Source organism: Polypterus senegalus, chromosome 17 (assembly GCF_016835505.1).
Source record: "Polypterus senegalus isolate Bchr_013 chromosome 17, ASM1683550v1, whole genome shotgun sequence".
Classification (NCBI taxonomy): Eukaryota; Metazoa; Chordata; class Cladistia; order Polypteriformes; family Polypteridae; genus Polypterus; species Polypterus senegalus.
Genome location: NC_053170.1, coordinates 46,455,774 through 46,483,578, shown reverse-complemented (window position 1 = coordinate 46,483,578; position 27,805 = coordinate 46,455,774). Strand labels below are relative to the sequence as shown.

The 27,805-nt window shown below is 38.4% G+C and overlaps 1 protein-coding gene across 1 annotated transcript in view; it reads left to right on the top strand.

The window, feature by feature from the left end:
- LOC120517193 (nuclear GTPase SLIP-GC-like) overlaps positions 1–27,805 on the top strand; it is a 162,411-nt gene that overhangs the window by 127,989 nt on the left and 6,617 nt on the right. Inside the window, exons 13-17 of the mRNA XM_039739363.1 lie at positions 562–695; positions 9,562–9,735; positions 15,153–15,310; positions 22,631–22,748; positions 27,705–27,805. Of these exons, the coding sequence (XP_039595297.1) occupies positions 562–695; positions 9,562–9,735; positions 15,153–15,310; positions 22,631–22,748; positions 27,705–27,805 (685 nt within the window). The remainder of the gene's footprint in view (positions 1–561; positions 696–9,561; positions 9,736–15,152; positions 15,311–22,630; positions 22,749–27,704) is intronic.

Below are 27,805 nucleotides of genomic sequence, written 5' to 3'. Positions count from 1 at the left end.
TGTTTCTGAAAATTAAGGGGTGCATGTTATGGACATCAAGGGGCGTGTGACCCCCCTCCTCATGGACCATATAATAATACAAACTAGACACTATGCACACCAAGGGGCAGGATTTAAAAAAAAAATGTTGGACTTTCTTGCTGCTATTGATACTAGCAAGAACAATTTAGGCATTGCCATTGAGTTTGCTATTTGGCAGTCAGCTTTGTCAACTGTACCTGCTGAAAGACTTTTCAATTCCATTATAACAAAATCCCCATTATAAAAAATTGTTCTAATGGAATTTGACCTATATAAAGATTATTATTATTATAATTATTATTATTGTATATAAGGTTGATGCCTTAGTCTAAGTCAATTTAATAAGATCAGTATACAATACCATTGTTTACAGATATAAAGACAAGTTGAAAACTTTCAATTTGTATTCAAGTGCAATAAATTCAGCCCAAAATGCCAATACCTGTACAATATAATGGCTTCCCAAGCTTGCTAAACTAATTACTGCATAATGTTGATAATGTTAACATTATTTATTTTCTTCTCTCTTACTCTATACAGAACTCCCATTATTACAAGATTATCTGAAGCAGATCTATAAAATCCAAGCAATAAAAGCAGTAAAAAATTATATTTCTGAGGTGTCTGGCATTATATCCTTTCTTAATGTTCCTAAGGAAATGGCTGAAAATAAGGTACACAATTTTATTTTTCTGACAGAAGCTGTTAATTTCGTAATTACCTACATAGAAGTAGGTCAAATTAATTATTTTTCCATGCTTTATTTGTTTAAATAGCAAAAATTGTATGTATTCCGTAGGTGGTGGATAAACAAATAAATTTGTATAAGTACACCATGCCAAAAAATGAACACTGTCTTATGCTACATAAACCACATTTTCTTTTACATCAAGCATAAATTTCCTATTTTCTTGGGATCTCGGAACTTATTTCAAATTTGTATGATTAAAAATATTCTAAATACAAATGAAAACTGATAGAGTATCACTGGGGATCTCTCCAACCTAGAATAAAAAGCTCAGAAGAGTACCCGAGGTTAGTTGGCTCATTAGGCATCTCATTATTTTCTTACTTGTAAAAGATAAAAGAAACATAGGTTCTGAATATTAAAAGTAAATTACAATGATGTCAAAAGAAGTTTGTACCATTAGTATTAGTAATTGCTTACTAATTAAAAAGGTGGCTTGAATGAAAACCGGCAGTCACTTCAGCTCTTAAGGAACTGAGAGTGACACAAGAGTTGATCAGAGATTTTTACCACTGATACTGATTAAAATAAAATGAGTCTGTGCTTTCTGATAAATAAATAGCACCTGCCCCAGGGCTAAGAAAAAGAAACCTCAAGTACAAAAATATTCAAATAAATGATTTAATATTTTATAACAAAATTCAAATTAGATTCTTTTAATTATGTGGAAAAAGTGTCAATTAACAGTTATTCAGGACAATAACCATAAAAATGAATAACAACAATAGTATATACTGTATAACAATGACAATATGACTGTGACAGCTAATATGAATAACATGGTTAAACTAACTTTCGCTTTCCAGTAAAGGAAGGTTGTAATGTAGGAAGTCTTGTGGAGAAATCTTCAGAAAAAACAAGCAGCGTCTTCAGAAAGGCAGTCAGAATTTAAGACTTTATTGCACAGCATAGAAAACAATTGCAAAGCATACAAACCCTGTCTCTGTTCATGAAGCGAGCCCAGTGGTTTGGGTGCTGTTCATTTTTATTTCAATCACAAAAACATTCCCATTTTGTACGTAATTCTCGTCATCTACTGTTCATGTTATCTTCGTAATAATGACCCAATGCTGTATCTATTTTCATAATTACCTTACCTTGTAAACTTTTTTTCCTAATAATAATAATCAATCTTTTCATAACAATCATTAGGACTTAAAGGTCATACTGTCTGGCCCAGAGATGACCATCATCTGATCATGTTTTACATTCCTCACACTCCCAATTTTGAGCTAATAAAAATTGGAGGCATTTTCATTGATCAGCCCTCATCATTAAGTTGGAACCAAGGTGATTCACATATGAAAAACTGAACTGTTCAATTATTACTTGCTTGTTGCACCAGCATCCAGTAAGACTAAAATCATAGGCAGCTGTCCTCAGCACACAGCTTTACAGATAAGAGCTAAGCAGCTGCAGCTGGAAGCAGGCAAAAGGCCTTGAGTCTGTAAACACATTGCTAAAGCCTTTATTAATGAACCCTTAAATTTTTATATTGCTTAAAGCCAGCTAATATACTGTTTTACCTTGATTAATTAAGATATTGATTCATGAGGAAGCATTGACATAGGTACTTAAATACTATCTAGAATCTATGTATACATGCCTATTTTACAGCCTGAGAGCAAAGGCAGCTGCGTCATCAGCCAGTGACGCACCGCCGCATACAATCTGACTTACCAATACGGGGTCTAACCTTTATAATCAATTCTTAAAACTTCTATATAATTCAACCTTAACTAACACAATATAGCTTGCTTTTAATCTCATCATCTGAAATGTTCAAAAGTCTTAATATCTAAATTGATATTAATAATTGATCTTAATATCTAATTGATCCTCCAATTAGCTGTGAACCACCCAAACTCACTGAGATTGCACAGGTGGTGAACCACTTGAGGAGGAGGAAAGGCTGCAGGGATCTGTGGTATCCAGGGAGAACTTCTCCAGGCAGGTGGTAAGGCTGTCCTCCTGGCATTGCAAGCAATCTTTGCTTCCATTTGTGAGACTGGCATCATTGCTACTGACTGGAAAATGGGACTTGTCATCCCTATCTGGAAAGGGAAAGGTGATTGCTTGGATTGCAGCAACTACAACAGGATAACACTGCTCTCTGTGCCGGGGAAGGTCCTTGTTAGGGTCGTCCTCAATGGAATCCATGATCACTTGCTCACTGTCTGGTTTTACGCCTAAGAAGTCTACCATTGACTGCATCCTAGCACTGAGGGTTCTCATGGAGAGCAAACACGAATATCAGCAGAGTTTCTTTGCAGCCTTTGTCGATTTTCATAAAGTGATCGACTCAGTTGTTTGAGACGCCCTGTGGGACATCCTGAGGGTTCGCGGGATTCTCTCGAGGTTGCTGGATATCATGGCTGGGTCTGTACACTGGTACTGTGAGTGTTTTGCAGAGTGGAGGCAGAACCTCTGAGTTTTTCCCAGTTGATTCTGGGTTTGGTCAGGGGTCTGTTTTTGTTCCTACTCTGTTCAATGCTTGTATGGACTGAGTGTTGGGCAAAGTCGTGGGGTCCAGCGGCTGTGGGGCATCTGTTGGTGAAGAAAGATTCACGGATCTTCACTTTGCTGAAGATGCTGTGATCTTCGCAGAGTCAGTGGAGGCTCAGATCAGGGCGCTCGAGAGACTGAACGAGGAGTCTGAGTGTCTAGGCATGCAAGTGTCCTGGATAAAAACCAAGATTCAGGCCTTCAATTACCTTTTGGGCACAGCCATCAGCAGTGTATCTGTTTGCGAAGAGAGCGACAACCTTGTTGAGAGGTTTACTTACCTTGGCAGTGACATTCATGTCTCTGGTGACTCTTCCTATGAAGTCAGTAGACGGATTGGGAGAGCATGGGGGGGTCATGCGGTCACTAGAAACGGGTGTATAGCGCTCCAAATATCGATGTAAAAGGACGAAGGTCCAAGTGTTTAGAGTTCTGGTGCTTCCTGTCTTGCTATATGGTTGCGAGACATGGACAGTATCCAGTGACCTGAGACGAAGACTGGACTCCTTTGGCACTGTGTCTGTCCGGAAAATCCTTGGATACTGTTGTTTTGACTTTGTGTAAAATGAGCGGTTGCTCATGGAGTCACGAATGAGACACATTACCTGCATTGTGAGTGATCCAGCTCGTAAGTCGCTGGACCAGGCCAAGGGGTCGCCCATGTAACACCTGGCTGCGGCAGATAGAGGGTCATTTCCGGAGGGTGGGACTGGACTGCGTGTTTGCCTGGGGGGTTGCTAACTGGGATCCTGAGTTGTTTCGCTGTGTAGTGAGTGCGGCAACGCACTGTACCAGTGCATGCTCCCCAACTTGACTTGACTTGAATATCTAAATTTAAATGCTAAAATGTTTATATGAAGTGTTTATGTGCCCAAAAACTTGTTTAGACTCTGGTGAGTCAAAAGGCCCAGCAGGGTTGCCATGTCAAAAATCAAAAACTTGTTTCTTCAGTTCCCTCAAAAACACAATGTCCTTGGTTCTTAAAAAACAAGACAAGTTAAAAACAAGAAAGCAGGCCATATTAAAAACAAAAGCAACAATCTGTAATTAATAGTGCCTCACTAAGCCACTTAAAAAGATGTCAAGCAACTCCTTTTAATAATCAGTAGTTCTGAAATCAATAACAAGGCATATAAACTTAAATGCTGGCTGAATTAAATATAAATGTGCATGGTAATATAAGAGCCCAGTGCTGTTAAGTCATGGCATGCAGCTTCACAGTGATCTGACAGAGGCCAAGCTACTGCTTACGCAATGGGCACATGTCCTGGAAAAAGTCCCTAACTTTCAACAATCAAGTCCCTATAGTGCTCAAACTAACTAATATAATATATTGTATTTTAATCTTATTGTTTTAAGGTATTGAAGAGCCCTAATACTTCTAAATGCCATTTGAGTGCTTATATGTTTAATGCACTAGCTTGAGAGCTGGCCCTTACTCACACAGGCAAATGTCCTACACTTGCATCCTTTAAACAAAATCTGCTTGCTTGCTCAGAGAATATGATGACCTTGTCTCACAGCTTGACTCACAGAAACTCAAAACAAAGCAAGTGAGAAGGACAATCGGCCTCTCTAATAAAGTAAATTGTGTCTTTTTTAGAGCTGTTCCAGGTCTAGGCTTTTGATAGCTAAAAGCACTAAAACTAATAATAAAGCATATTGACCCTTACTCAAAATTCTCAACAGAAGTACAGCTTCTCTGCATTGATGCCATGGTGGGTGCTCCTCTTCTCCTCATAAATGTTGTCCATAACACTGAACACCTTCTCACTTGGCACTGATGATGGTGGACAAGCCAGATATCACTTTGCCTGAACTTTGAGGTACTTACAGTAAAACAGTTCCAGTAAAGGCTTCACCAGTCAAAGGGTTTGCCTGACATCTTTTCTATTAAAGGCTCTTTCAGATAGTGCAGTAGTTCTTCCATTATGCCTTCAGATTGCCTTGCTCAAGGGCCCAGTGGAGCAGCACTTCTTTCTGTCACTGCCAGGATTCAAACCGCCAACCTTTGAGTTACCAGCCCAGATCCTTTAGCCAGAGATAATAATGGGAAATAACTGCCATTTTTCTGATTTTCCTTTTATGCCTTCAAAATTGTCATTATTAAACAGCATTGTCAGTGTCAGAAAAGGTACTTAGCTAACTCAACCTACATGTGTCTTTTGAAGGCTATTGATACACATTCCTAAAAAGTAATGAGACAAAGGGAAACATAAGTATCAAGGTTACATGTATTATATTTTACCAAATCTTTAAAGGGAGAAAAGAATCCCATTTAGTTTAGTCATGTTCTTTTACAAAGTCTGTTTGAGGTGTGCCAACACAGATTGCAGCCACTGAGCTACATGCAGATATGTTTTTTTAATGTGAAGAAAACATGCAAAGATAAAGTCACATATAATTATCTGTGGCGTAACTGCTTTTGAAATAAAAGAACAAGTTTACAATTATGAAAAGAAAAGCCAAAGCACTGAAAGTTTGCAGGCTATTCTAGTTAAGCTCAGAAAACAATCTTTTGACACTGGAATTATATACAATATGCACACAATGTATATATTTATTTGCTAAGAACAAATAGGGCTTACTTACTGTATGAAATTAGGAGTTTTCTCAACTGCACTTACCTTCACTTTAGGGATCATGCTATTTGTGTGTGCACCAAATTGTGCATGTGTTGATGAAATTTGTCCCTCAACTACTGCTGATTAGGTTTTTGAGACCCTTTATTGACCGATCAGATCGGCCACATGATTAATCGGTCAGGCTCTACTTCAAGCACTTGATTTATAAGGTGTGTTTATCACCACAAAACACAAAAGGAAAAGATTAAAAAAATTGAAAGTACAAACTATACATGCACTATATAAGGAAAAACACCCTGCTGTATCTAGGAAAAAAATATGCTTTTGCCTTTTGAAATTGGTTGGCATCCTTGTTTTCACATCTGTTTATAATAGTATGCTTTTTAAAGTGGAGGAAAAGAGGTGTATTTCTCCTCCACTCTGTCTTAAGTCTTTGTCACACTTGATGACTTTTCCAGCAATATTCAGCCATAGCCTTCATTTACATAATCTTAACATGTAGGAGGCAGCTGGTGACATGCTCCAGTGTAGCTGATAGCGTAGTGTGACATATCTATGGACTCAACTACAACTAGCCTGAGACTTTCTCCGATAAAACCAAAATGATTTGATCTTGTCTTTAGTCATAGAGTGGGCTCTTTGTGCATGTAAGCTGGCAACCCGATGAATGCTCATCTGGAAGTACAATTGACTGTCAGAAAAAAGAAAACTAATGGATGATTGGAAAGTGATCACTAAATGTGACATTAACAGTGATTTTCAGTCATTTAAATCCACATGGTCCATCACGAAGATCAGCAACTGCAGTTGGAAAATCTGTAACATGAGTTCCTGTTTTTGTTTGTCTTTGTTGTTGTTTGCTATTGCTTGTTTTGGAAAACATGGGTAACAGAAAATATGAGGAAGGACTCATTGCCATTTACATGTGACAGCAGCTGTTGGGCCTGCGCCCTTTATCTCCCAGAGTGTTGCAGGTAATTGCCGGGCTGTCAGCATAGCTATTGCATAGACAGAGAGCAGATAACCAACTACACAACAAGTGAAGAAGGTGCAGTCTAGACTGTACCTGCCTCCTATTATCATGGGCAATGTAAGTACACTGGTGCATTGAATGGATAAACTTTCAGTGCTGATCAGGAGCCAAAAAGAATACAAATTCAGCAGTCTTATGTGCAGCTAGCACTGTTTCATTTAAAATCATAAAGAAGCAGGAGTGAAAGCAACAAGAAGAAAGGAGGTGGACTTGTCATTTTTGTGAATGAAAAATGGTGCAACTTCAGACACATTACAATTAAAGGACAGGTGTGCAACCCCAATGTTGAGATTCTCGTGGTGGGTTTTCACATGCCATTGTTCTGGCAGTTTACATCCCCCTCTAGTCTGACGTGGCAATTGCAAAATGACTATCCCAGTGCTTTTATCACAGTTTCTGGACACTTTAACCATGTTTCACTTTCCTCCACCCTCACCAGTTTTACCAGTCTGCGAACAGTACAACAAGAGAAATCAGGATCCGTGACTTGTTATATGCCAAAGTTAAAGTGGCATATAACTGTTGCTTTACCACCCTTAGGCTGATTGGACCATACCCACATATAAACCCATTGTCCAGCACCAGAACCATGTGGTTCTGTGGAAGATGCCTTTCAGAACACTGACAGGGATACGTTGAGGGACTGAACCACTGAATCACAGACTACATCAAGTTTTATTTGGATAACACAGTCCCCACAAAGAGAGTGTACTATTTCTCCCCATGACAAGCCATTGATTACAAAAGGCTTGAAAACTATACTGAATAGGAAGAAGATAGCCTTCAGGTCTGGAGATAAGGACTAAATCAAGTGGGTTCAGCCAGAACTGAAGAAGCAGCTCCATGTGGGGAAGCCCATTGCAGAGACAAGTTACTACAAAAAAATATGAAGGACATGTGGAACAGGATGAGGATTATCACTGGCTACAAGCAGGCTGTAAAACATGCAGTTGGAGGTAACAGGAACAAAGATAATGCATGGAACTAGTTCTTCTACATGTTTGATGCATTCTTGCAACTACAGCCCTCCTTTAACACTACTAGCCTCTGTGATTAAGCTGAGGAGGTTCTAGAATCCCGGCTGCCATCTTCACCCTGTATCACCTTCACCTGCAATGACATCACACCTATGGTCTCCAGCCCCCCTCCACTTACTGGACTGTGTGTCTCTGCTGATCAAGTAAGGAGAGAGTTGGGAAAACTCTGCATAAATAAGGCTTCAGAGCTGGATGAAAACAGCCACAAGGAGCTGAAAACATGTGACAGCCAGATCTGTGGAGTCTTTCAGCACACATTCTCCCTTTCCCTTAACTTGCAAAAGATTCCCTAGCTGCAGAAAAACATCCTGTGTGGTCACAGTGCCAACGAAAGGGCATTCCAGTAATCCCTAGGACTTCAGACCTTTTGCTATTCATACATCATGAACAGCTTTGAGAAGCTTTTAAGAGCTACAACCCCTGGTTTCAGAACATCTGGATCCTCCGTAGTTTGCCTATCAGACACATATAAGTGTGGGGGATGCTCTGAGCTACATGCTCCACAGAGCCTATTCCTATTTGGACAAAGCCGGCACCACAGTCAGGATGATGTTCTTTGATTTTTCCAGTGTCTGGCGACTGGAGAAAAAAGGTGAGGTCTTTGAATCTTGACGCCACCACAATTTCCTGGATCTTAAACACCAGTTTTACCATTTTAAGCTCCTTGACGACCCACAGATAGTATTTGAAGACTGAGGGTTTGTTTTCTCTTAGTGAATCAAGCAAGACTGAAAGAGGAATTGGAATGGGTGCCCCCTTTGTGAAACGAGTGCTGCTAGAAAAAATGGGGAAAAAATATTGCACAGCATTATTGATTGCTTTGCAAGACACTTTCACTTTAAGCTAAATTACTTTTTAAAGCTTATTAGGGCCAAGATGAACACCCCTAGCCTCTCTCTGTACAGTGTCATTTTCACAAACCATATCAATACCTGTTCACAAGGTGTGCATGCACAAAGATAAGCAATGTTTCAAGGGCTTCTCTTTTATGCATGTGAAAAGTCCAGAAAATAACCATTTTCCTTTAAGGATCTAGTCTTTCATCTCACTAGGCTGCTGTTTTGCAGTTGAACTTTAATTTTTGGTAGCTGTACCTTCTGTCTACTATTTCTACTAAAACTTTCTTCTGCTTTTACAGATATCAAAAGTTCAAGTAAAAGAAAAAAACATGCAGCTTTAACATCAAGAAAAATGGTCTATAATGTTTTTAACTCTGAAAAACACATGAAGTATACTTTAATTTAATTTTAAGTCTCCATTTTCCGAAGTACATTAATAGAAACATAGGGCACAAGGTAGAACAAGGTGCTATTATGTTATAGGCCTTATTTGCATACACGCCTATATTTACAATTATTGGGCCAATCACCAATTAATCTAAAACACATCTGTGAGGTCGTGAAAAAAAAGTGAGACATTCGGCAAAATTGAGAAAGACACAATGACTGACTGACTGACAAGAAGCGCGACACAGGCACTGACTTGGGACATCTGAAAGCTGATGTTGTGAGGCAGCACTACCAGCCATTTGACCTCCCATTTTAGTTGTTGCCAAAGTTTAATTTGATAGCAGGAATTTAATTAATTTGAATTTTAATGTAATTTTATTGGCTTTAGTATTTTTTGTTACAGGCAAATAAGAATTCGTCGCTCTATGAAAAACTGAAAAATAGTCTTACAGTTGAAAACAAAGATTTGGACAAATTTTTAGGTGAAATTCAAACAACTCTGCAGACGCAGCTTCAAAGTGGTGCTCGCGAAGCTGTAAGCAAATGTCGAAATAATCTTGAGTCAATTTTAAATCCTGTAAGTAAATACATTTATTGGCTTCATTAGTGTGTCTCAAACTTTTACAAAAGGATAACGTAATGTATTTTGAAGAACTTAAGTTAGTTTATGTTCTATTTAGATGATTTGTTAAATGTGAGATAACTAGAAGAGTACAACAGAGAAAACAAGCCACAGACCTGTGCCCATATTTTTAAGTGTCTCAGAGTAGAAAAGCAGACCTAACTGGCTCAGAAATCTCATAGTGATGCAAATTTGGACCTTCTCCTAGTCAGATGTTTAGTTTAATTCTTAGGAGCAATTCTGAGATGCTTCATAAATACGGGCACTGGTCTGGAAGCTTTAAAAAGTGTTATAATATCTAGAGCTCTGAATGAATAAAATATTGAAATAATGAATGGAAAAACAACAGTGAGGACTACTGTACTCATTATTATAGGACTTCTAAAGAGAATCAAGGGATCTTTGGTTAAGATGTAGGAAAGTGGTTATCAGGGTGTGGGCTAGGCCAGGGGTCACCAACTCCAGTCCTAGAGGACCACCGTGGCTGCAGGTTTTCATTTTAACCTTTTTTATTAATGAATGCCCTGTTTGTGCTGCTAATTAACTTTTTGTCAATTAATTTTAATTGAATTGCTTTTTTAAGATTTGTTCCCCTGAATTTTTGAATCCCCTGAATCTGAATTGCTTCATTTCTTTTCTTAAATGGCACCCATACAGAAATGAAATTTAAAGTGAGGGAGCCAATAGAAGACCAACTAAGTCATGGCCTCAAACTCCAACCAATTGCACTCCAACCAGCTGCTTAATGAAGTGCCAATTCTTGTCTTTAATTAAACTCGTTCTTTAATTTTGTGGCTTGTTGCTGCTCTCATGGTGCATTAGAAGACAATTCAGAAATTTTTGATTTTCTCTTTCCAAGGGCACTGTTCGAATGTTCTGGGAACATGAGCAGATCGACATTCCTGAGACATTCATCTTTATTTATTTTCAGATATTATATGAAGGACGCCAGGGGCCTCATGCATAACGCTGTGCGTAGAATTTGCACTATAATATGATGTAAGCACAAAAGTGGAAATGTGCTTACGCACAAAAAAATCCAGATGCATAAATCAGTGTGAACGCCAACTTCCACGTTCTTCCTGCTTAATAAATCCCAGTCAGCGTGAAAAGTAACACACATGCACCCACCTGCTGCCCCCCACCAACTCCTCCCAGAATTACGCCTCTTTGAATATGCAAATCAATATAAATAGCCCTTAAGCTCAGCCTTCTGTGAAAAGACAATGGCAAAAGCAATAGGGAAAATAGAAGAATTTCAGCGAATAGATAGATAGATAGATACTTTATTAATCCCAAGGGGAGGCAAGAAAAAACATACTATTTGTTGGTTTAAACAACAAAAAGAAGCTGATCGAGTGACATAGCATGTCGGAGAAACTCGAAAGCTCAAGTTGACAAAGTTGCACAGTGCCCGAAATAAAAAAGAAGTCACATATCAAAGTCGCCGTGATAAGGCAAGTCGTAGCCCACCGTCTGAGTGTCATATGAAAGCTTATTAGGGTACAGAGAAAAAAAAAGGCACACAGTGGGGAAAAAAGTATGAAATGTCAACTTTAATCTCTAATTTTCCACTTTAATCACGTAGTTTATTTTGTCATTAAAGTAGAACATCATAAACTTCATCTTAAAATCGTTTCATTTACTAGTTTCTCAATCCCATCGTAACTAAAGTAGCACGTTAAATGCTTTGTTTTGTATTTGATCTTCTATATGCTCTATGTGTGCGAATCCCTATGTGCTTCTGGGCTTTCTCTTCCTCCAACAGGACACAGAATCCATTACATTCGTAATATTACAGCTCTCTGAATAATTATAAATACTGAGATGTATACGTGATATCATTTTCATGATGATAGGAGTTAAAGCATGCTATTAAACATGGGAACACAGTGGCGTAGTGATTGTTCATATCTCACGCAAGATGCTTCCTGTGCCATGCATGACTTTCGATGAAATACTTTATTGTAGCAGTACTGTCTCTTTCAAACATACAAACCTCTAATTCCTGTCCTTACTTTTCTTTCTCCAAACACACAATCAGCTCTGTAATAGATGTTAAGTCATCTGTAAGCTTAGAACGCAGATTCTTCAAAACTTTTAAGGAACATTAAAATATCTCTGTGATATGTATTGTGACAGATAGGGGGCAGTATCGCTCCCTTGAACCCCCGTCCAAGACTCCAGACACCAGGTAAAAGTCCAAGAGTTGACTTTATTTCTACAGCACAGTGCACAAAGCACATTCTCCTCCACAATACTCATAAACAAACCACTACAATATTCAATAATAAACTCTCCACCACTCCCAGATGCGTTGCCCTCCTACCACCCAGCTCAGCTCCCCGTTTGGGAGCTGCCACAGTCCTTTTATAGTCCATGACCCGAAAGTGCTTCTGAATCCTCAGTCTGTGTGACTTCTTAGCACTTCCAGGTCAGATTAAAAACTCTTTTCCTTCTTCACCCCGGAAGCACGTCATTCCCCTTGTCCATGTGACTCGGACGTACTTTCGGGGTGTAGGGCAAGTAATATTCTTTTCTCCTCCCTGCAGCTCCATCTAGCGGCCCCTGGTGTATCCAGCAGGGCTGTGGATTAAAACTCCATCGTACAGGATTCCCTGATGGTCTTCAGGGCACCTCCATGCTATAGGGAGGGCTCCATCTGGCGACCTGGGGGTATTGGCCGGGATGACAATCCGGCCATAGACCACAGTATTTAATTATTCTGTCCATCTATCGTTCCAGTGTCATTTCAGCACCAGCAAGAATACAGCGCTACGGCACCGAGTCCTCACATGTTTAATTATTAACAATATAGATTATTTAAATGAAGTTAACATTTTATCTGTATAATATAATAAACATATTTTGCTGCATTTCATCTTAAAAATTATATTGTCATCATATGTAAATACGTGCTTTATAAAGTGGCTCAGGTTGTGCAATATTATAACTGTATCGACAGTGAGGTAATTGTATTTATAAGTACAAACAGTTCTACAAGGAGCACTTGATGGACTAATTGAGTGCATTTATAGTTCTTGGGATGAAACTGTTTCTGAACTGCGAGGTCAGTACAGGAAAGGCTCTAAAGCGTTTGCCGTATGAGATCAGTTCAATAGACAGCATGGCTGAGGCAGCATGTGCTTGATGCTGTATGCTGATAATTTTCTTTCCGATCAGCTGCTGTACAGCTGTGATTCACACTCAGATAGAGTGATATAAATACTCTGAGTGGTGCAGTGAGAGTAATATAGAAAAAGATGATCTGATGTGGCAACACCTAATGGGAGCAACTGAAAGAAGAAAAAGAAGAAGGTGCAGTGAAAGTAACAATGCTAAAGCAGTTATGGTATTTGAATTAGTTTGACCATTCTGTGGACCATTATATTGTTACAAGTTAATTACAATCAGATACATTAAAATAATAAGCAATATGCGTTTTTTTTCAGTGTATTTATAAAGCCACGTCAAGGATGTGGATCTAAAAAAGAAAGGGAAACCAGACTGGAACAGTAGCACTGCTTTGACGCTGTATGCTGCCAGTCTGCGAAACCGAGCAGAGAACTTGCGTACGACAGGGTATGAGTTACCGTGGAAATGTGCATGGCTTTACGGCAAGTTCAGGTTTTATACATCGCGATTTAAACATGGAAACGTTCTTACTCAACATTTTTTTGCATATGCACCATTTATACATGAGGCCCCAGTTGTTTTGGCTCATTTTGTATCTCATTATTGTTTGGCTGCTAATTAAGGAAAAAGAAACAATTACAGGGTCTAAGTCTTCAAGATCAAGTCAATTAAAATTAGTTCAAAAGAAGTAAATTAGCAGCAAAAACAGGTCACTCATTAAGAAAAGGGTTAGAATGAAAACCTCCAGCCACGGTGGTCCTCCAAGACCAGAATTGGTGACACCTGGGATAGACCATAGCAAGGGAGCAGCTCTCTATGAAAGTGAAAATCATTTTAAAAACACAAGAGCCTGTTGGTCATACTGTATATAAGGACACAAAGCATATCCGTGCTTTCCATGACTCTTGACTAGACAGACAGAAATAAGAGTGTCAGGGATTTTCTCTCTTTTTAGATAATCATTTAAATCTCTGGATGATTCAAAGGTTTCTTTATTTATACCAATGTACCTAGGGAGTCCAGCACACTTTCCTTAAGCAGGTTTTATGCTAAACTGAGACAGTTCTGAAATGCATAACTATTTATAATTCTTGTACAGCCTGTGGGACTCGGGTTAATCATCATATAGCAGTTAGTTGAGGGCACTTCTTTTGTTATATCAGTTTGGCCTGGCAAAATAATTTTGCTAATTCTACCTTTATGCAGAAGCATTTACACTTTAATTTAAAATAAAACTTAATTAACACAAAGCATTTATATTTCAATAAATAGATAGTGTGGAGCCGACCCGGACACAGACAGGCGGACATGTTGTTAATCACCACCACACATATTTATTTACAATAATATATATATAATTATTAAGTCACTCAGACTCCAAATACCCCAACACACAGTCCTGGCCACACAAATGCCTTCTCTTCGGGCCGCCTCCACACTCCTCTCGTGCCTCGTCCTTCTTCCACGCGACTCCAGCCTTGAATGAAGGGAGACTGCTCCTTTTATATGCACCCGGATGAGCTCCAGGTGGTTCCCGACACTCCCCCGTTGGCCACAGCCCAGTGTGGCGGAAGTGCCGGCTGTTCTCCTGGTAGCTCTCCGGGCGTCCTTCTAATTCTTCCCCACAGCACTTCCGGGTGTGGTGGAAGTGCTGGGGTAACAGGTCCCCAAGGCATTGGGGCGCCTCCTGGTGGTGACCACGGGCCCCTGCAGGGTGGGGCTTCCATGCCCTCAACCCGTGTCCCCCAAAGCAACCAGGAAGGCAACCCCCACGTGATCCAGGGTGGGCACAGACCCACATCCGGTCCCTCACGGCGTCCCAGCTGGGTCGTTGCCCCTGGCATCCCTGACAATAGATAGAACTTTATTTGTCACAAGGGGCTTGGGCCACAGGCAGCAACAGTGAGATTTCTGTTTTGGGGAACCTCCCAGTAGGGAGAGGCAACTGTCTACTTTGCGTATTTGGTGTTTATCTGGTGCTTAGACATGGTGGCCACAAAGAAGAAAATACATGTTTGAGGCAGAAGGGGTTTTGGCAGGGTTTTACTATGAATAGGAACAGGAAAGAATGTTTCCCAGTTAAAACTAACAATAACACTTATTTGTAAATCAGGTCTTTACAGAGTATTTAGATCTTCTTAATCTGACAAACACTCCTAGAAATCCTTCATTCAAAATGTATATTGTTAGTCATAAAAGTTTGTAAATGCATTTAAATGTATACATTGTCTTGGCAGAAAAATACAAACTTCAGTGGCTACCATAAGACAATTAAGGCTTTATGCAAAAATCATGGAAGCTTTCATTCATCCACGGGGAAGTTCATTGATCTCAACAAAAAACTGGCATCACCCATTTATGCAGCTGTGGATAACACCTTCAAAAGTACTTTCCAGTAAGTTTACTTTATTTACTATTATTAGCTTTATAATCTACTAGTAGCATAAGACAGCTTAAGACCCACATCAGTTACAAAAGAAGAAAATGTATAATTCCTGTGTACACAGTTAGAGGTCCTGCAGTCACTTTACTACTTAGCAGAACAACAGCATCATCTGGGGCCTCATACATAACGCCATGTGTAGACTTCGCACTATAACATGACGTAAGCACAAAAGCCGAAATGTGCTTACGCACAGAAAATTCTAGATGCAGGAATCTGTGCGTACTTCAACTTCCGCATTCTTCCGCTCCATAAATCCCAATCAGCGTGAAAACTAACGCACGTGCACGCGCCTTCTGTCCCGCCCCGTCTCCTCCCAGAATTACGCCTCTTTGAATATGCAAATCAATATAAACAGACCTTACGCTCAGCGTTCTGTGAAAAGGCAATGGCAAAAGCAAGAGGGAAAATGTAAGAATTTCAGCGAATACCGAGTGGAGGCAAAGAAAAACGTACTATTTGTTGGTTTATACAGTGGTATAATCAACAAAAGGAAGTTGATCGAGTGACATAGCGTGTTGGAGAAACAAGCTGAAGTTCACAAAGTTGCACAGTGCCCCACATAAAAAAGAAGTTGTTACATATCAAAGTCACCGTGAAAGGCGAGACGTAGCCCACTGTCTTAGTGTCATATGGAAGCTTATTGGGGTACAGTGAGAAAAAAAGACACAGAGTAGGAAAAAAGCACGAAATGTTAACTTCAATCTCAAAATATCCACTTTAATCACATAGTTTATTTTGTCATTAAAGTAGAACATAAACTTCATCTTAAAATCGTTTAATTTACTAGTTTCTCAAATCCCATCGTAACTAAAGTAGCCTGTTAAATGCTTTGTTTTGTATTTGATCTTCAATGTGCTCTATGTGTGTGAATGACTATGTGCTTCTGCTTCTCTTTCTCTGACAGGACACAGGATCCATTACATTCGTGATATTACAGCTCTCTGAATGCTTAAAATACTTAGATGTATACGTGATATCTTTTTCATGATGATTGGAGTTAAAGCACGTTATTAAACAGGGGAACACTGTCCATGATTGTGTGCAACCTTCGATGAAATTATTGTAGCAGTACTGTCTCTTTCAAACATACTATTTTCCAATTCCTGTCCTTACTTTTTTTTTCTCCAAATACCTGATCGCCACACAAACAGCTCTGTAATAAACGTTAAGCCATCTGTAAGCTTACAACGATGATTCTTCAAAACTTTTAAGGAACATTGAAATATCTTCATAGTACGTGTTTAATTATTCTATCCATCTATCCTTCCAGTGTCACGCCTTAGTACATATACAGTGCGCAAGGCAGGAACAATACGTGAACTTGCTAGCGCTGCGACACTGTGTCCTCACATGTTTAATTATTAACAATACAGATTATTTAAAAGAAGTTAAAGTTGTATCTGTATAATATAATCAACATATTTTGCTGCATTTCATCTTAAAAATGATATTGTCATCATAAGTAAATACGCACTTTATAAAGTGGCGCAGATTGTACAATATTATAACTGTAGTGCAAGTTTACAGTGAGGTGATTGTACTTATAAGTACAAACAGTTCTACACAAGGAGCAATTGATTATATATATATATTATATATATATTATATATATTGTAAAAGACTCAAGAGGAGACAGCACAAAGGTTTGGGGTTTTCCGACCCCGTATATTTTAGACGATCCACAATAAAAAAAACAAATAAATGGTCAAACTGTAAACACAAAATTGGTTCATAAGCGCGACGCCGATCATGGCGTCAGCGGCCATTTTATGGAGGAGGAGCCGGAAGTGGGGGAATGCTGGGAAGGGACCGTGAGGGAGGATGGGATTGATGACGTCAGCAAAGATGGAGGAGGAAGGGCGGAAGTAACGTAGTGCGGGCAAAACACGGCTTATGGTGGTGGCGCGTCTTTTTTCCTATGAGAAAGCAGAGGGAGAAAGTTAGTACCCCGCCATTCCCTGCCAGCGAATGTTTTCCCAGGTGCGTTAAGATCCTTCAGCGGTCGTGCGTGACAATATATATATAACTATAATCGTTTATAGTTCTTGGGATGAAACTGTTTCTGAACCGCGAAGTCCGTACAGGAAAGGCTTTGAAACCTTTTGCCGTGGCTGAGGCAGAGTAGGCTTGATGCTGTTTCCTGATAATTCTCTTTCTGATCAGCTGCTGCTGTGATTCTCCACTCAGATACAGTGATATAAATACTCCGAGTGGTGCACTGAGAGTTACAACGCTAAAGCAGTTATGACATTTGGAATACTATGGCTATTCCCTGGACCATTATATTGTTACAGGTTAATTACAATCAGATGCATTACACTAATAAACGATATACGGTTAGTTTCAGTATATTTATAAAGCCGCATCAGGAAAATAAAGAGTAACCACACAGGAACAGTAGCACTGCTTTGACGCTGGGTGCCGCCAGTCTGCAAAACCGAGCGGAGAACTTGAGTACAACAGGGTATGAGGTACCGTGGAAAAGTGCGTGGCTTTACATCAAGTGTAGGTTTTATACATCACAATTTGAATGTGGAAACGTTCTTACGCAACATTTCTGTGCGTACGCACCACTTGTACATGAGGCCCCTGGAGAATACAGGATGTCAGTACTATTCTTAAGATAGACCCAGCAAAGACTCTCTTAAAGGAAGGCATTGTGCCTTACACAATACACATGGCTAGAAGAGTTCCTATAACTGTGATGCTGAAAATCAAAGCCAAACTCCACAAAATTGTGGGAAATGAAGTAATGGAGAAAGTGAACCAACCGACAGAATGGTGTGTGCTTATAGTTACCATAATCAGGCATAATTCTAAAGTGTAGATCTGTGTCGATCTCTAGAAGCTAAACCAGAATGTAAAAAGACGAGAGATTTCTTTGTTTGATGCAGCAAGTGGATTTTAGCAAATCTCACTTGAAGTGGAAAATAGCCTTCTTATCCATTTTCATCACTCTATTAGCAAGGTACTGTTAAAAACATTTAACCTGTGGAATTATCATAGCCTAGAAATATTTCTAAGAAAAATAAATGAGATATGAGAAGCGTGTATAAAGACAAAAATGCTTGGGTTTCTGTGTAACTTAATTAACTCACAGAATTAGTCCTGATCCAGATAAAATGCAATAAGTGTGAGCAAGTGGAAAAGGATATTGAGAATGTTAAGTTATTTTAGGAAGAGAAGTACATTTCTGATCTGACATCCACATTTATTGAAAGAAAACATGGCGTGGACATGGAATCAGTCCCGGGAAAGTACTCTGTTCAAACATTAGCGACATCTCCCATATTATAACTTTATGATTCAGTGAAAGTGACAGCAATGTCCACAGATGCTAGCAGCTACAGGCTAGGAATGTCCTATTGCAAGCAACAGCAGTGTGGAAACCTGTTGTATACTGCTCAAGGTGACTAACAGAAACAAGGTATGCTCAAATTGAAAATAAATGTTTGGCTGATGTACGGGCATGTGAGAGATATGAGAAATATCTAATAGTCTGTGAGGAATTTAGATTGATCATTGATCACAAGTTACTGATGCTTTTAATCAATAAGAAAAATCTAAACACCGTACCAGCAAGTTACCAGTGATTACTTCTCAGGCTGATGCACTTCAATATAACAGTTAAATAAACACTTGGAATAACTCCAGTGGTGACAGTTGCCTTATCCAGAAGCCTGCTACAAACAGAACTCAGATCTACTGAAAGATAAGTAGTGAGCCTTGTTAGTGAGGTGATGGACAAGTTATCAGTTGACTCAAAGCCATCTTTGACAATGGTCCGCAGTGTGAAGAATCGAAAAGGTTTAGGACACGATAGGACTTTTAACATTACACATCAAGTCCCCATTCCACTCAAGTACCAGAATATGCTGAAAGTGCAGCTTAGATAGCCAAGTGTATGTTGTAACAGAATAATTCTCTGTTATCGCTGATGATTTATCAAGCAACTCCAAGCACTTCTACAGGAGAGAGACCTTCAGGACTGTTAATGGAAAGAAAAATAATGACAATTGTGTTGATATTGGAAAAGAATCTATGGATATCTGTAAAAGGGATAATGCTACCAAAGGAAAACAGGTTTACTATTATAATAAGAGACACAAGGCCAGAAAGCTGCCCCTGCTGCATCTAGGTGATCCTGTCTGGATAAAAGTGGTGAAAGAACAGGACCAAATGAGTCCAGCCATAATAATAAAATAGATTATGACTTGTAAAATTGTCCTCACTCAAAAGCAGGGGGAGAAAAAGAGGAACCACAGTCATATGTGGGAAATGCCATCCAATCACCAAGGGCCTCATGTATAAACAGTGCATATGCACAAAAATGTTGAGTACTCCCGTTTCCACACTCAGATCGCGATGTATAAAACCTAAACTTGGCATAAAGCTACGCACATTTTCGCGGTAGCTCAAACCCTGGCACATGCAAGTTCTCCGCTTGGTTTTGCAAACTGGCGGCACCCAGTGTCAAATCAGTGTTTTTGTTACAGTGTGGTTTCCCTTTCTTTTATAGATCCACATCTCTGACGTGGCTTTATAAATACACTGAAATTAACCCCATAATGTTTATTAGTTTAAGGCATCTGATTGTAATCAACCCATAACCATATAATGGTCCACGGAATAGCCAAACTATCCCAAATACCATAGCTGCTTTAGCATTGTTACTCTCACTGCACCTTCTTCTTCTTTCAGCTGATCCTGTTAGGGGTTGCCACACCAGATCATCTTTTTTTATTTTACTCTTACTGCACCAATTGCAGTATTTATATCACTGTATCTGAGTGTGGAATCACAGCTCTACAGGAGCTGATCGGAAAGAGAATTATCGGTATACAGTATCAAGCACACGCTGCCTCAGCAATGCTGCCTATTTGAACTGATCTCATAATGTGAGTACATGGTGTCGTAGCGCAAGCAAGGAGCTGGTGCCCCGTTTCTGCCTCACGCTGTATTCTTCCTGGGGCTGGTGCGACACTGGAAGGATAGATGGATAGAATAATTAAACATGTACTACGAAGATATTTCAATGTTCCTTAAAGGTTTTGAAGAATTGGCATTCTCAGCTTACAGATGGCTTTACATCTTTTACAGAGCTGATTGGATGGCTATTGGGTATTTGGAAAAAGAAAAGGAAGGACAGGAATTGGGGAGCACGGTGGCGCAGTGGGGAGCACTGCTGCCGTCCCGCCGTTAGGAGACCCGTGTTCGCTTACCAGGTCCTCCCTGCATGCAGTTTGCATGTTCTCCCCATGTCTGTGTGGGTTTCCTCCAGGTGCTCCGGTTTCCTACCACAGTCCAAAGACATGCAGGTTACGTGCATTGGCGATTCTAAATTGTCCCTAGTGTAAACTTGGTGTGTGTGTGTACGTGTCTTGCGGTGGGCTGGCACCCTGCCTGGGGTTTGTTTCCTGCCTTGCGCCCTGTGTTGGCTGGGATTGGCTCCAGGTGACCCTGTAGTTAGGATATAGTTTGGATAATGAATGGATGGAACTGGGGGTTACTACATTTGAAAGAGACAGTACTGCTACAATAAATTATTTAATCGAAGGTCGCACACGGTGCAGGAAGCATCTTGTGTGAGGCAGTAACAAGCTATGGATGGGGCACCAGTTCATCACTATCATTGCGCCACTGTGTTCCCATGTTTAACACATACTGTACTTTAATTCCCATCATCATGAAAATGATATCAAGTATACAGTACATTTCAGTATTTAAATTGTTCAGAGAGTTTTAATATCATGAATGTAATGGATTCTGTTTCCTGTCGGAGGAAGCCCATTTAAGAAGCATGTAGTGATTCACACACATAGAAGAACATATACAAAACAAAGCAATTAACATGCTACTTTATTTACGATGGTATTTGAGAAACTAGTAAATTAAATGATTTTAAGATGAAGTTTATGATGTTCTACTTTAACAACAAAATAAACTACGTGATTAAAGTGGAAATTTTGAGATTAAAGTTGACATTTCAAGCTTTTTTCCCTACTGTGCACCTATTTTTTTTTCTTTTCTCCATACCCTAATAAGTTTTCATATGACACTCAGACGGTGGGCTACTGCTTGCCTTGTCACAGCGACTTTGATATCTGACAACTTTTTTATTTTGGGCACTTTGCGACTTTGTGAACTTGAGCTTTTGAGTTTCTCTGACATGCTATGTCACTCAATCAACTTCCCTTTGTTGTTTATACCACTGTTTAAACCAACAAATTTTCCTTGCCTCCACTTGGTATTCGCTGAAATTCTTCTATTTTCCCCCGTGCTTTTGCCATTGCCTTTTCACAGAATGCTGAGCTTAAGTGCTATTTATATCGATTTCCATATTCAAAGAGGCATAATTCTTGGAGGAGTTGGAGAGTGGCAGCAGGCGTGTGCACATGCGTTACTTTTCACGCTGACCAGGATTTATGGAGCGGAAGAATGTGGAATTTGGCAAATGCACAGATTTATGCATCTGGATTTTTTTGTGCTTAAGAACATTTCTGCTTTTGTCCGTACCCCATGTTTTAGTGTGAATTCTACGCATGGCGTTATGCATGAGGCCCCAGGTGTAAGATAGAGAGGCTAGCCAAGTTAAAGTACCAGAAAAAAATAAAAATAATACTCAAGGAAAACTGTTAACTCAAAGTACTTTGCAAGGTTTGACTGTAATCTGGTCAGGCAGAATAATCGGTCCAGTAAATGCATTAATTCCTGTAAATAATAATAATGTTTAAATGTGAAGTAGTTAGAGTATATTAATATGTTAATGTCTTAAAGCAATGTTAAGTATAATTATTGACTTGACTTAGAATGCAAGGAATGCTTAATTATAAAACTAAATGTATCAACAAAAAAGGGGGGTTAATTTTTTGAGGTGACATGTCAGGAGATTAGAGACCTAGGTTCTGGTTTGCTTATATTTCATCCAGCCAGAATGAGATATATATTTATGGGGTGATTGTAATAGACCACAGTAAGGCAATTGATAGAAGTTTAGTGTTGCATCTGCAGTTAATTTATGTTTTTTATGTTTACTTTTGTAATAATGTAAACTCCTTTAAAAAGTGCCATGTCTATGACACACACCTCTGCAGACAAACCACCTTTCACAGGAGATTTAAAACATGCCCACTTTTGAGTGGAGATCATTAAGGTGTTTCCCCAAGTAGTACGAGCATATGCAGCACCATCATTTGAAATAATCTTACGCAACTGTATTTAATACTTTGATATCACAGTTACATCAACTTGCAAAATTTATATCTCTAGGTTCAACAGAAATACCAGAAGAAATATAAAAGGAAAACTCAGTTTGCTTCAATCAAAATTCGAAAAAGTTGTGGGAATAGAATCTCAGTCTTACCGTCTGATATTCATTAAAACTGAAGTATGTATGAATATATTTGTATTGTCAGTAGTATTAAGAATTAAATATTTTAAAGATATATGATGTTCACAGTCACACAAACTTGAATTGTTTTTTGATGATGTTGTCAGAAGTGTAGTATTTGTCTGGACAGTAATCCTGCTTATTACTCATTTAATACTTATAGTTGCCTTACCATTTAATTTTCTAGGCAGATAACAAAATTTGCTTGTTTTCTAAATAGCACTTCAATATAAGCATTTGTTGCAGAACTTTATTAACTTATTTGCTCTGTTTAATGACATTACAAATTTTAAGAGTTAAATACTTTCAAGTTGATGCTAGATACTATCTGATCGAAGTCCTAAATGAATTGTATAACCTAAAATAATCAAGTAAAAAGATTGCTCAGTTTTTGAGGGTGTAGATATGAGTGCCGTACCTAGTTATTATTTACTCAAGTTAACATTTGGGGATGGTGGGGAGTGTATGTTAAAGACATTACTTAAGAGGTTGTTTACTCTGAACAAGTTGGTTTATGTATAATGCATAAAATACATCAAAATGGTTGTATTTTTACATTTACTGTATTCATTCTGATTTTATTGCAAATAGTACAATTAATTTATTGAAAAGATGTGTCTTTTAAAATATTGAAACTCTTAACATTGTTATTGTTTCAGTAACACCAGTGTTTATTTCTACAACACATTTTCATACAAAATTGTAGCTGAAAGTTCCTTGCAAGAAGTTAAAGAAACAAATGCAATTTTAATACGAAAGAATTTATTGATAAATAGATAAATTGAAATACAGAAAATAATTAATACAAACATCCATAAACACAGACTTACATAATTCAGATAAACAAGTTAAGTATGGATTAAATTGCTAAATTCATTATTTAAGTCTCCGATGAATATATTGATATATCTAATGGTATGGTCAAATGGCGAGGGAGGACAGAAAAATAAAAACTTCAGCTGGTAAAACGCTGGAGAAAATAAATGTGCAGGGGTTCCAAAGCCAAATGACCATCCAGTCACCACTAGGCATTCTGCTAAATATAGAATATAAAGAGTGCATTAAAAACCAAATTTTTTTTTATTATTAATTTTATTACAATCAATACATAGCAATCAAGTTTTTACAAAAAAAGAATTATGTTAAGAACAGATTGATCCCCACCCCTGAGAGAGAGAGCAAGCCAAACGGCGTAAAATTTAAGGCTTGTAAACATACCTAAATTAATAAATTCTCTGTGCTTTATAAACTTATTTTAAAATATTATTGATTAGATCCTGCCATGTTTTGAAAAAAGTCTGTACGGATCCTCTAACTGAGTATTTGATTTTTTCCAATTTCAAATAATATAACACATCGGTTTCCCACTGACTTAAAAAGGAGAGTTTGGGTTCTTCCAGTTTATCAGAATATGTTCGCGTGCCAAAAGTGTAGTGTATGCAATCACAATTTGTTTGTCTTTCTCCACTTTAAGCCCCTCTGGAAGAACCCCAAACACAGCTGTTAATGGGTTAGGAGGGATTGTCAGTCCAAGGCTGTCTGAGAGGTAATTAAAAATTTTTGTCTAGAATGATGTTAATTTGCTGCAGGCCCAGAACATGTGACCCAGTGAGGCTGGGGCTTGGTTGCAACGTTCGCAGGTTGGATCATGCCCTGGAAACATTTTGGAGAGTTTTAGTCGAGACAGATGTGCTCGATATATAATTTTAAGTTGTATAATTGTATGCTTTGCGCATATGGAGCTTGAGTGAATTCTCTGCATTGCTACTTTCCACTCCTTTTCTGATATATTAATTGAGAGATCTTTTTCCCAGTGCCCTTTTGGATCTTTGAAAGGAAGGGATTGTAAAATGATTTTATATATTGTAGAGATGGAGTCTAATTCCTTGAGATTGAGCAATATTTTTTCCAGCGTGGATGAGGGTGCAAGATGAGGAAAATCTGGAAGGTTCTGTTTAACAAAGTTCCTGATTTGAAGATAGTGAAAGAAATGTGTAGCTGGAATGTTAAATTTGGAATGTAATTGTTCATAGGATGCAAAGATGTTGTCTATATAAAGATCTCTAAGCAAGTTAATTCCAATTTTTTTCCAGATATTAAAACTGCATATGTTTGTGAAGGTTGAAAGAGGTGGTTCTCTTGCAGAGGTGCCACAGATAGAAGCTTCTCCGTCTTAAAATGCTTTCTACATTGGTTCCAGATTCTAAGTGAGTGGAGCACAATTGGGTTATTAGTGTATTGCCGATAGCGTGTGTTTATTGGAGCGCAGAGCAAGGAATACAAAGAAGTACTGCAGGATTTTACTTCTATTGCGGTCCATGCCTGTGTATGTTCTTCTATTTGTGTCCAGGTTCTTATCGCCTGTATATTTGCCACCCAGTAATAAAACTGGAAGTTAGGTAGAGCCATGCCGCCTTCTGCCTTTTGTCTTTGTAGGGTCGCTCTTTTGATGTGTGGATGTTTTGAATTCCAAATAAATGAGGTTATTGTTGAATCTAATTGCTTAAAGAATGATTTATTAATGTATATTGGGATGTTTTGAAATAAAAAAGGAGCTTAGGAAGAATATTCATCTTAACTGTGTTAATTCTTCCAGCTAGTGTGAGATGAAGGGTTGACCATCTATGCAAGTCTTGTTTAATTTTTTCCATGCAGACGACGAAATTTTGTTGATAAAGAGCTTTATGTTTACTTGTGATGTTTACCCCTTTGGTATTTAAACTGTTCTGCAATGATAAAAGGTAGGGTATCTAATCTAATATTATATGCTTGAGAATTCACTGGAAAGAGTACACTTTTATTCAGATTCATTCTGAGACCAGAGAGCTGCTGAGTGCTGCTAAGACTGCAGGCACAGAATTTTCTGGGTCCGAAATATACAGTACCATATCATCTGCATATAATGAGATTTTCTGTTCCAGTCCTTCTCTGCTAATCCCCTTTATCTGATCAGTATTTCAACAATGTATTGCCAGTGGTTCAATGGCAATTGCAAACAGCAGCGGTGACAAAGGGCATCCTTGTCTTGTGCCACGTTCTAGTTTAAAGTAGTCTGAGCAAATGTTATTGATGCAAACTGAAGCTTCTGGGTTAGTATACAGTAATTTAATCCATGCACAAATGTTCGGGCCAAACCCAAACTTCTCCAATATAGTAAAAAGGTATTTACCTAATTTAACTTAAAATAACTTGAGTACAGGAGCAATTGATTGACATGATACCTTTTCACTTTTACTTAAGTACATTTGTGGAAACCACTTTTACTTGAGTAATTTTTGAAGTAATAGTGCATTTATTAGAGTACTAGTTTGGGTTATTTTATCTGTTTTTGTCTGTGTTTTATCTTGGTAGAGTAATATATTGCTCTACTTTCCCCTTTTGTATTATTAATAAGTAGCCTTTGTCATAATGCCTAATCTCACAGACTTACCACTGTTTATAAGATATAATAGTATATAACTTATCTCCACCTTCCCTTCTATATCTATAACCTCAGGCAATTAGGTGTAGTAAAAAGACAAGCAGGAGTTAAATTACACATAAAATAATGTATTATTGATAATATTCATAAATAATAACAATATGCAAAGTACATTTGAATATTGGCAACCTTACAACCTGATTAAATGGTGATGTGTAGTTCAGGTGGCACACAGACTTGTTTGTTACTTAAAAGTGTCTCTATTTCATTTGTGGTCAGCTTTCAGCCACATGTCTGTTTCATATGGCTGCCGAGCTGTGCTCTACATTGTGTTGTCTTTTTCATCAGATGTTAGTAAGAGAGAGAGACAGGTTAACCAAGCAAATTTTAGAGATGTTCTGTCCAACCTCTATATCCAATAGGATGTCATGGTACTTAAAAGTTTCTGATCCAAGCCAATTCCAAACAGCCATGCTTCAGACCAATGGGGGTATAGAACATCTTAACACCTGCCCCCAAATCATATGTTAAGGTAAAGCTTGGCAGTTAGGCAGCCTGGCTTTCTTGCAGGGGTTGAAAGACTTTAGCAGAGAAACACTCGCCAAACTGGTTTAAGGCACAACCCCAACTCTGTCGTAAAATTCAAAGAGACCCATTCCTGGTGGGGGGAGGGGTTGTAAACATGAATGCTTCTCACTAATGTAACATTGCTTTGCCTAAATTACAAATAAAGACATACAATATATTTATCAAGTTATATGCACAATCGTACATCACAACAGTCGGCCTTTATGTAGTTGCCAATAAACACTGTTCTTCCCTCTTTGAAACAATTTAAAAGTGACCACTTTATGGAAGTTCCAGTCCATAGGAGAACACCCATAGAAGAACGCGTATAGTCCTGCCTCATGTTACTCTAAATCTAATCAAGAAAAATGAAGGGAAACAGCTATAAGTTCTCTGATTTGACTAAAGAGTGCTGTTCATGCAAGGATGTTCCTCTCATGGACTGAAGGCTGCTGTAATCTGACATTATGTCACCTACAGAGGACTCACTGTGTTATCCAATTTTTTTTTTAAAAATGTGAGAGTTAGTATGCAGGTCAGCGATTCAGGAGAAAAGTATGATTTGTAATTGTAATGCTTGTTTTTTTTTCCTTTGTTGTCTTGCAGTTATATATCACTCTATAGCTTGAGGCTGCAGGAGGCACCATCAGTGTCATTAGAGATTGGAAAAGGCCACTATGCAAGTGATTATTTTTAGAGTGTTAACTACATGTATATACAACAAATGCAGGCCTGAATAAAGGTGTATCATAGTGTTATCTGTTTGCATATATTTGAGCTTAAGGAGAAAAGCTGCTATTTTAGGTTTTAATTGTTTGAAGTTTTATTAAGAGTACTTTATCACTCTTATATGTACAGTTGTGACTCTAATGAACTATACAAAGAATTTCTTGAGTAATAAGTCGAAAATAAATTAGTTATAAAAAGGTTTATGCTGAATTGCTTTCCATGTGTTGTACTTACAGTTAAGAAGAGTACTGGTGTCCATGGAAAATGAAATTCTTCGCAGAAAAATAAACATATATAACACTATCTTCAAGTCCATTCAAAAGAAATTGGATCAAGT